The sequence below is a fragment of the Sinocyclocheilus anshuiensis genome, unplaced genomic scaffold (assembly GCF_001515605.1).
Source record: "Sinocyclocheilus anshuiensis isolate Anshui unplaced genomic scaffold, SAMN03320099.WGS_v1.1 scaffold283, whole genome shotgun sequence".
NCBI lineage: Eukaryota > Metazoa > Chordata > Actinopteri > Cypriniformes > Cyprinidae > Sinocyclocheilus > Sinocyclocheilus anshuiensis.
This window is the reverse complement of record NW_015549605.1, coordinates 23,732-35,225: the sequence shown is the minus strand read 5'-3', so window position 1 is coordinate 35,225 and position 11,494 is coordinate 23,732. Positions and strand designations below refer to the sequence as shown.

The 11,494-nt window shown below is 36.0% G+C and overlaps 1 protein-coding gene across 1 annotated transcript in view; it reads right to left on the bottom strand.

The window, feature by feature from the left end:
* Positions 1 to 10,495, bottom strand: part of tmtc2a (transmembrane O-mannosyltransferase targeting cadherins 2a) — a 37,808-nt gene extending 27,313 nt beyond the window's left edge. The window contains exon 1 of the mRNA XM_016447439.1: positions 10,077 to 10,495. Within this exon, the coding sequence (XP_016302925.1) occupies positions 10,077 to 10,159 (83 nt within the window). The 5' untranslated portion in view covers positions 10,160 to 10,495. The remainder of the gene's footprint in view (positions 1 to 10,076) is intronic.
* Positions 10,496 to 11,494: the final 999 nt, after the last annotated feature.

Below are 11,494 nucleotides of genomic sequence, written 5' to 3'. Positions count from 1 at the left end.
GCAGCTAGAGTGCAAACCAGTGAAGTAAACAACAGTGCAGATATAATGATTTGTAGTGCAAAAAGAGCTTTTTTTCATTTAAATGCAAAATGAGCATTTAAAAAAATAACATACTCTAATTACAAGTACTTCATTTTGGAATCTGATTACATAATCCAGATTATATGTAAGCAGTTACTACCCAGCACTGATGGTTAGACATCACAACCATAAACATATAAACATATGACCAACCAATCAAAACAGAGGTCATTTACATAAATGTACAGTATGTAAAGTATCTAAAACAGACAGAAAGGTGGTAGAAAATGGACTTATAAAACACAAAATACTACATGTGAACTTCAGGGAACACTAAATTCTGCAAAAACTCCTCACTGCCTGTCTGACATTTCTCTTTCTCAAATGCGCACACACAAACCCTCCGCACCTGAACGATAAATTAACTGTATCATCTGACCGGTAATGGCATTGCATAGCAATGAGAGCGCTGCAGACAGTGAACCTAAACAAGTCCTCATATCACGGAGATCTCTTTACACGGCAGGCGAAACGCTCTATGCGCCTCTTATCTGGGGGAAACACAGGAAAAGCAAACAGATTGCTTCCGGACTGGTGATGAATTGCAGACCCTAAAAAGATTTGGATAGGACTGAAATATGACCCGAATGTGGTTACTAATGATGCCCTATCGCTCAGAGCAGAATAAAAGCAAAACCACAACGCAAAACACAAGCCCCCTCCCTACACACACACACAGCATACCATTAAAGGGGTCATATGATGCGTTTTCAATTTTTCCTTTCTCTTTACGCGTTTCAGAAGGCGGGGCATAGAGGAGAAACAATAATGTACAGTATGTGGAAAATAATGTGTTTTTTGAACCTTAAACCGCATAAACACATTTCATTACACCAAATACACAAAATACTGTTCTTTTTAGCAGCATCATATGACCCCTTTAAGATAATGTAGGTTGAGTGATGCAGTACAGGTCATATGTATAAAACGATGAAGCTGCAGCTTTCCCTCAGGGAAGGTTACTTGGATATGGGAATTTTTAGATGCTTTCTTTGTTCTTTGGAAAACAAATTCTCAATTCAGAGTGTCCATATCACACAAAAAAAAAAGAGCTAAATTTCTCCAAATGTTCACAATACTCCTTCACAGCTACATCCTAAAAAAAAATACTGAGGGTCTATATAATAGGAAATGCATTAATGGCTCAGCGCTAGAGGGTTACAGGTGTGAGAAATACAGCAGAAGGCCTTTTAAAACCATTACATTTCCTTCTCGTCTTTTTTACTTTTCTTTTTATGAAGTGAGAGGCTATAAAAACCTCCCCTCGAATTAGGCATTCAAAAACAACATGCCTTTTGAAGCAGCAGTAATTACCTAGAAATGCATTTGAGCTTAAGTGTGTGGAGAATTTGGCTGAATAGACTAAACGCGATGATGGACTTTGCCACCACGCTCTGTGACACGGCCTAATGAATCTCTGTTGAACTCGTAAAGCAGCTGGGCATGGAGATGTGACATTTCAAGTAATTTATAAAATCCATCCAGGAAGGCAAAATTAGAGGCCATCATTAGGTTGCAGGTAGCTTTGGCAGAATGCGCATGAATAATGTCAAGCACAGAGAACCATTAGCACAGATCAAGCTGGCAAAAAAAAACAACTCTAACAGACTTTGTGAAAAATCAAACACTGTTTGATTTATAACTGGCCATATGTGCAAATTTTATGTCTTTGTATTTATTAATTTATTTTGCAGCCAGCTTGATTTTTTATTTTTTTTGGTATAAAAAAGCAAAACTACTACGGTATACTGAGGAAATGAAGAACAAAAACCATTTAAACCATTTTTCTAAATCGTTTGTTTATTACCACAAATAAAGCTGACAGAAACTGAAAAACTCATACTTTACATAATTTTTTTTAGTGGTTGTTTTTTTTTTGCACATAAAAACCTGAACTACTGAGGAAATTAAGAACAATCTAAAACATTTTTTGTTGTAATGTCAAGCACAGAGAACCATTAGCACAGATCAAGCTGGCAAAAAAAAACAACTCTAACAGACTTTGTGAAAAATCAAACACTGTTTGATTTATAACTGGCCATATGTGCAAATTTTATGTCTTTGTATTTATTAATTTATTTTGCAGCCAGCTTGATTTTTTATTTTTTTTGGTATAAAAAAGCAAAACTACTACGGTATACTGAGGAAATGAAGAACAAAAACCATTTAAACCATTTTTCTAAATCGTTTGTTTATTACCACAAATAAAGCTGACAGAAACTGAAAAACTCATACTTTACATCATTTTTTTTAGTGGTTGTTTTTTTTTTTGCACATAAAAACCTGAACTACTGAGAAAATTAAGAACAATCTAAAACATTTTTTGTTGTTTATTCGCACAGATAAAGCAAACAAAATCAGAAAAAAAATTTATGAAAAATCCTACTTGCTGGAACACTATCAAGAAATATTGATGATTTTTTTATAAATAGCCATGCATGCATAATTCATTAATTGTATTAATTTTTTTTTTTTTTGCACAAAACAATCAGAACCACTTCACTGCACAAATTAAAAACAATTTAAACCAGTTTGTTCACTATTTGCATATTTAAAAGGTTATGCAAGACATTATTTACAGAGGGATCCAAACGTCTGAAACCTCATTGAAAATATGGGATTCATAATCTAATTCAAACCAGGGAAATAAAGTTTTAGGATTTTGATAAATGTAAAACACTGTGAAAAAATGCATTAGAGTCTGCATTATAGGTCACTGGACCGTGACACTGACCATAGTTTGTAATGGAAAAACTGTATTATACTAGACAAATGCAAAACAGAAGCATTTTCGCTGGTGGTCTTGGACTGTTTATCTTTGGTCCTGCCAGAAAAACAGCACAAAGATTAAAGAAGATCAATACAAGAAACAATCAGCAGCGTTTAACAAGGCTTGGGATTTGATTCAGTTGACACGCTCCCTCCTAACAGATGACCAGGACCACATGCTCCACATGAACCATGATCACCCCGTGATTAACCTGTCAACCAAGCCGCCCAATTATCACGGCATGACACCATGTTGATGGATCCCCTTTATATCCACACACACACACTCTCTGAGCTCAACAGGATTATGATCGTCATCTCTACCTGAGCAGAAGGCATCAATTCATTAGAAGATTTGTCAGTCAGATGCACAGAACTGACATTGAGAACAGAGGATTTATTTTTGTGTGCTCCCCTGATTCCAAATTGGCACGAGGCTGGTGAGGAAGCGTTTGAAAGAGAAGAGAACAAAAGACAGAGGAAGACAAAGACAGGAGGAGGTAGAGAGTGCTGAGAGCGGGAGCTGCCGAAAGATGATACACAATCGTCATCGATCACACAGACAGCAAACAGCTACGAATGTGTGTAATCTGTGGGGGCTTGTGAGGGTTTGAATTTCCCCCTACTGTGGCGAGTTTTTATGCCCACCTATGTGTTTGTGGGAGAAGGCAGATGCCAGTGCAATGTGACACCAGTGCAGATAGAGCTCATAATCGCTGGGCTAAAGTGTGTGTGGTCCCTCAGCCCGAGGTTATCATCAATCATTAATGGAAAATATTATGAAGACAAAAACTTAGATATGGCAGTTTGCAAAAGAACAAAACTGAACTTGTAAATAAGCACTGCAATATAAACAAATTGAATAAAATACGACTTTTTAATCAGTGCCGGATGATCTGATTTAAACAATCTCTCAAGTCTGACCAATGAAACACCCAGGAAGAGATCGTCTGATCAGTTGCTGACTCATGTAGTTACAACTTACAGCCAAGCTGGTTTTATTGTTGTTGGGAATTGAATGAATAAAACTAACTCGAAAGCCGATTCAGCATTATTGTAAGAACAATGTAGTTTCTGATAAACTGTGGTGTGATTAAATCATAGACAGATGGAACAATGTGATGCTATTAGTAATGTAAGGATTGAAAACTAAAACAAAATGCCCATTAAAATAAGTAATGTTCAAATAAATATATTACGCAAGTACCTAAACAAATGAATAAAATGAAACAAAATAAATGATGCTAAAGTAATGCAAAAAAAAATCTAAACTAAAACCAAAGCAATTCTCAAATAAATGAATACATAAAGTATTACGTAGATAAATAACTAAAGTACATAAAAAAATAATTAAATAAATGATGCAGTGTGATGGCTTATTAGTAATGTGAGAGAGATGAAATCTAAGTAACAGCCTACTGAAACTAGTTATTTTCAAATAAATAATTAAAAATAAATAAAAGTGGTAATTAAATAAGTAACTAAAGTAAATAAATAATGCAGTGTGATATTAGGAACGGGATGCAAAAGAAATAAGTAAATAAATTAATATTGCAGTGTGGTGTTATATTAGTAATGTAAGGGATGAAGACTAAAACCAACAGACTACAGAAAGTCAGAAAGAAGTAATTTCAAATAAATAAATAAAAATCAGTACAAGGCTGCCTCAGTCCGATTTGGGAACCCGAGCAGACAGACTCTACAAGACCCACAAAAACCATGAGCCATATAAAGGCCATGAACTCTGCAAACTTTTGGAAAGACTGAATGGGTTACATGTTTTCACATACATTCAAAATATCTTTTGGATTTCAACCATCAGCAACCATATTCTGAGGTCTGTGGAACATTAACCTGGATGGGAAGTTATGCCTCAACTCTGCAAGACCTCAGGACTGAGGTTTTCATCATGTGTGAACACTTCATAACTCAACGAGCGCTCTGCTGAACCCTTTGATCCAGACTTACACTGGTACGACTTCTGTGAGGGAACGTAAGGGGGTTCACGTTTCCAAAAGTTACCTCATAGTGGCACTGACAGGAGTTGTCAGAGTCTAGAGTCCATGCACATAATAAAATTCTGCTTGATGTGATACCATGAATGATTGAGGCACATAGTGGCAAACTAAGAGAGAATCTAATTGTAATTGCACATTCTACTGCATTAAATTTCTGCTCCAGCCACTCACGTTTGAACAAAACTAATGTCCTTTCCTGTTAAAAGAACCATTTATTTGATGTTTCTGGGTACAAAGGGTCAGATCCCATGGTGGTATAGCAACACCAATGCTAGTCAAGCTCAGTAAAGCTCAATAAAGGCGACATGCTCTTTGTTGCAACACTGGCTAGTACGTTCTTTCAAGAAACTCTACTCTTAACTCTGCCTGTAGACGATCCTCCATTGGGAGACTGGTGTCATTGGCCTGTACATGAGGGGTTTCACCCTGATTGTGGATTCAGACAGTGTTCAAATGTGCAGAGTTGGCTGACAGCTCCTCGAAGCTGGCCACAGAAGGATAACCAGTGCAAATCTGCAAGTAATCAAGGCATCAACCCCCAACACACAGCATAGCATCGACACAGACTCCCATAGAGTGTGCATAAATCAATAGGGATGGTAGATTTGAACTTAAAAACTTACATGTGTTCTACACTGGTGGAATAATACAGCACATTAGGGGTCGAGGGGGAAATGCGGAGTGTTTTAAAATGCAACCATTTCCACTGGCAACAAATCAAACCTTTCAGTCACTCACTCGCTCTGCATTTCGTTCACTTTGCCTCTGGCTCACTATAACCACTCAAAATGATTTTAAAATTAATTTTGGTACTTTTGATGAAGCCCATCTGCCTTTCCTTCATAAAATATATCATTTCTGTGATGTACTTCTCTGGGTTGTGTGGTTTAAGCGCTCTCTTCAGCCTCCAAACATCTCAAATTACCCTCTTTAAATCAGTCACTCTTCACTGCATCGCTCATGTTGCATCCCACAGCAGTCAGAGCTGAATGACAGCGGTTCGGTTAGAAGAGATTTAAAAAAAAGTGCTAAATGTTCTGGTGCCAAAGTGGATATTTGGGATTGTAACAGGTTTAATAGAAAAACGACTGACGGTACTAACAGGGTGTGACAAGAGCTGCAAAGTAATGTGAATGCATTGATCTCTTATAAAGTCCAGCAGCCTCTAACTGTAATGAGATAAAGTGTGTGTAGACTGATGTGGATTAACTACACTTTTTTTTTTTATTAAATGTTAAATAATATAAAAATACATAATTTTTAAAAATAAAATCATATAAATATATTTATATTATTTTTAGTGCTGTCAAACGATTAATCACGATTAATCGCATCCAAAATAAAAGTTTTTGTTTACATAATATGTGTGTGTACTGTGTATATTTATTATGTACATATATATAAATACACGTACATACAGTATATATTTTGAAAATATTTACATGTATTTACATGTATATATTTATATTCATATAATTTATATATATAAATATATTTAATATACAAAAATAAAATTTTTCTGAAATATATACATGCATGTGTTTGTATTTATATTTACATAATAAATATACACAGTACACACACATATATTATGTGAACAAAAATGTTTATTTTGGATGTGATTAATCGCGATTAATTCTTTGACAGCACTAATTATTTTTTTATATATTTTTGAAAAATAAAAATATATTTAAAATACATTTAAAATTAATTATAATATGGCATAAGATGATCATTCCATAGACATGGCTGGTTTTGATTATTGCGATACGGATTGGAGAAAAGCATATACTGAAAATTCATTATGCTGACTTGAATTCTTTCCCAGGCCATCAATGACCACATACCTACTTCCAAATCGATAAAAAAAGACAATTTAAGGAAAACTCTGTGTCCTAAAACCCCAAGAGCTTTAATAAAATAACAGTCTGACATTTTAAAAGGCATGAGAGCATGTCTAGAACAAATGATTTGATAAAATAAATGGTCTGTTGCCAACTAATATTAAGGCCTGTAATAGCAAGGATTAACGTCATGAAGACGATACACCATTTATGTATTTTGTTATATTTTTGTGGATGACAAATGTGTGATATTTTACTTTAAGAATTACATAAAATCCATATAGGTAACAAAACAGGTGTCAATCATTATGGATATGAGAGTGAAACAAAAACATCAATGTGACCAAAATGCAGTATAAAAGTTTCATATCAGTATTAAATTGCAATTTAATTATTTACAATCTGTACATCTGTCAAGACCACACATACGGTGATAAAGCTTGAGTGCAAGTTTGACACAATCTATCAATCACAATACACACAAAGGCGCATAATGAAACACTCCTCCTAAAAGCCACAAAGTGCTATACAGTCTCTCCATTGATAAAACACACATGTGCACCAGATAACCATCAAACCGAATGCAACAATTGAGATACTGCAAAATACTTAGTGAAACAAAGACAAAACATTCCCTGCTTATTTGCAGGAGATATCAAAGTTACAGCAATACGCAAGACAACTTGTTAAGCATGCATTTTGTCACACAGCTGGTAAAGAGATGGATGTTTTCTTTGTAAATCCCCCTTGAGGCCCATTTCACATTTCTACGGTCACGTTTAAGGACTGTTACAGATGAACAAAACATGAAGAAAAGTGGGCAGCAGTATATGACTGGGTTGAATTAAAAACCTTATTTCGTATGCAAATCTTTTGTTTGACTACAAGTCTGTTTGATTTTTTAAAATGCAATACTGCTGATGTCTTACAGTACCAAGCATCAATTGCAACCACTGTATTATTTAAGAAACAACTACTCTACAAGTGAAATATCCCACTGAATTAATCCAAAACTAACTTTATTCGGGGGAAACATGTCCTCTGCAACGGATATGGACATGGTTGAACCTGAGCTAATCAGCAAACAACATCCTCTGGAAGTCTCTTCACTAATAAAACTCTAGCATTCAAAACAAACAGCAAGATTTTATCTCTGCAAGCAACGTGAAACTCATCCAGAGGGCAAAAACCATGTATAACTCAGTCAGAACCATGGAAAATGCTTTAGAACAGCACAACTGGCACAAGATCACATGCCGGCTCTCAAACATCGCTCTCAAGACATGTAAAAATAAATTTCCCCCAGTAGGATTAACACTGGCTGACGTCTTCTGCCTTCAGTCAAGTTGCGCATTTCATACCAAGAATGCTTTATTCGCTTTTTTATTGAGATTACCATTGGCGCATGGAGTGTGGACAAGTCTCCATACCGTTCCAAGGAAAAACACTTGACGTGATTAAGAAAACAGAGACAGAGCACGGTATTCCAGAGCTCTGGAAGCCTAGGATTGCAACCGCACTTCAACAGCTAGTGCATGACCACAGTCAGAGACCGAAACCAGTCCCAAGAGTCGAGACGGGAATCACAGAAAACCAATCGCCAGATTCTTTGATTATGCCTTGTGCACACAAACACATAAATCAAAGCAACTTAAACCCCAGGGAACGGGTGAAGGACGCAAGACTGTTGACCTTTATGTGAGAAGGTCGACTTGATGAATGACTCTGGAAGGTCAGTGTACTGATTGGGTGTCTGTGGTCACTCAAGAGGGACAGAGAAGGATGCATGCATGTGTGCATCTCTTGGGTTTAAATTAACACTGGGTCTCATCTGAAAATTAAAGGTCACGGGTCGTGATTTAACATTTAAACGCAGTGTGAGACACTATTTGCATCACTCCTACAGACAACTAGTTAAGAGCAAAAATTTGCAGTCTCATCAGTGAAATTTCTGTAGAATTTTGTGCGCAAACGGTCCATTGTCCACCAGTTTCAAACTAAGCAGCTTTCAATTGGTCATGACCAACTTGAGTATGAGCGAAATATGCATGGGGAACTTTTTCGCTCTCACTTGAAACTCCCAATCACATGGATTCCTATTGGAATGGCTGGATTTCACCCATGAAATTTTGTCTATCAACACAGAGTAGATCACCACTTGCTGAGTCTGTATTTAAATATATGACCAATTGAAAATCAATTATTTACATTTGATTGGCAAGTTGGAGGTCAATTTGTTGACGATGATATATTGAAACAATTATGGCATGGACACTGATGTGCCCAACTGGGTCCTTGAAATGATCTTAAAGCCTGATTAGGTTCCACTTGGGCGTCTATAAATTAATCTTAATAGAATCAGAAGCAGCTGGAGATGTTTACACAAATTATCACTTTCCTTCTGCATTGGCTACTACACTAAACCCATCATTTCATGGGTCATTTCTCTGCAGTAAACCCACAAAAGATTCCCAGGGTTATGTCTCGCAAAGCATGCTGAACAGGTTTTAATCAATTTCCCAGAAATAAGCATTAATGTAATGATGAGAAAGACAGTAACAGCAGGCCTGTCACACAGTCAAATACAGGATAGGCTAGTTGTCACAGAGATTATATCTCAGTAAATATGCTTCAGATCAGTCTGTTTCCCAACCATGATCTAGCAGTGCACATTTTGGGATGTCTCCATCCACATCTGTTTCAGGCCCTGAAGTCTACAAAATGAACTAATGAGCTCAATTGGGTGTGTTTAATTTAGAAAAATATACAACATTTGTAGTGTTTGAGTCACTTGGGGCAAGTTGTCACATATTTTACATGTTGTTAACTATACATGATTGCACGATAGGCTACCATTTACATGCGTATTATTTCATGCTACTTAAAATAAACTAATCTAACCTGAAAAATATTCACTGTAGTGAAAAGTATGACAACTAGCCCCGATTTCCCCTACTGGCATCTCCTCAATGGAGAGGCGCCCGCGAACAGTTCACAATGAACAAATGTAAAATGACAAACAATAAAATCGACCAGATATGTCACAATATGAATGTTTCTTAGATATATTGCAAGTGTCATAAATATACAAATAAATGAATAAATGAAAATAAACCAATTAAAATAACCAACATGTTTGAATCCCTTTTAATCTGCCACTTACAAAACGTTTCCCATGTGTAAATAAATGTAGTAAGAGTGATACATTTTGTAACTAAAGCTGTTTTCATAAAGTTGTGTGTTATTCTAACAAACAATAAACATACAGATTATTTTATCTGTGTGAATAAGAGCACATTTAACTGAACACACCTGTCATTACTGAGCTTAACTGTTAAGGTGAAGTGATGGAGAAGGACTGTACCTGTCATCATAGCAGAAATCAGCGCTCAGTGTGTTCATATAGAGGAGCAGAGCCACCGCGCTGCACACCAGCTCCACTATCATCTCAACGACAAAGAGTTGAAAAGAAAGTCCAGGAATGAATGACACTGATCAGTCCCCGTCTCTGTTTGCTGTTGTCCTCATTGTTTTGCTCCCGCTGCGAGATGGGAAGAGTTTCAAACACAAGCATCGCTCGTCTAACCCATTCTCAGTCGAAGGCTGTGGATTCAGCCCACATATCTGCTCGTACTGTGGTGTTTTCGCTAATGAACGGAGAGTATTCGCCTGCTCTTCATCCAGAAAGCCGTAGTGAAACATCCCGTAGCAGTAACACCCTCCTATCAAACACACAACACGCGTGTGAGATTTAGAAACGCCGCGCATGCGCAGAAATCACTTCACAAGAGAGAAGCATCAGCACCACTGAGCTGAGAGCGAGAGTCTTATCCTATTAAACTGATTTAGAGCCTTACTATAATAAACTTCAATTGCTTTGGTTTGCAGCATTTACATTAGTTTCGAATAACTTGTAAATAAATAAACAAGTAAATAAATATTCCATCCAGTTCCATTCTGTAATTTGATTGGTATGTAAATATCACCTCAGCATGGAAGCTCGTTTTCGCCTGAATAAAATATAAATAAATGTAATTGCGACTTTTTTTTTTGCAATTCTGAGTTTATATCTCACAATTCGAACTTTGTTTCCCCAATTCTGAGAGTAAAAAAGTTAGTATTGCAAAATATAAAATCAGAATATTGACTTAGGCTATCCCATAGGCTATAGGCTATATCTCGCAATTCTTTTTTTATAATTTTTTTAATGACAATTTTTTATAATTTTTTTATAAACTGCAGTTGCTTTGGTTTGAAGCATTTACATTAGTTTTGAACAACTTGTAAATAAATAAATATTAAGATCTATAATGTAATTTGATTGGTATGTAAATATCACCCATTTTCGCCTGAATAAAACAAAATTTAAAAACAAACAAACAAATAAATGTAATTGCGACTTTTTTTCTTGTAATTCTGAGTTTACAGTGGGTACGGAAAGTATTCAGACCCCCTTCAATTTATGGCTGCAATATAACAAAGAGTGAAAAACTGAAGGGGGTCTGAATACTTTCCGTACCCACTGTATATCTCACAAGTCGTACTTTGTTTCCCCAATTCTGAGAGTAAAAAAAGTCAGTATTGCAAAATATAAAATCAGATTTTTGACATTTCTTTTCTCAATTCTGAATTTACATCCCTTATAGGCTATATGTCGCAATTCTGACTTTTTTCCCTCAGAATTCTGTTCACATCTTTCAATTTTTTTTTCTCTCTCTCTTTCCTGCCACAGAAGAAAAAGAAAAAATACTTTCTTCTAGCAACTCCGACTTTATATTTCAC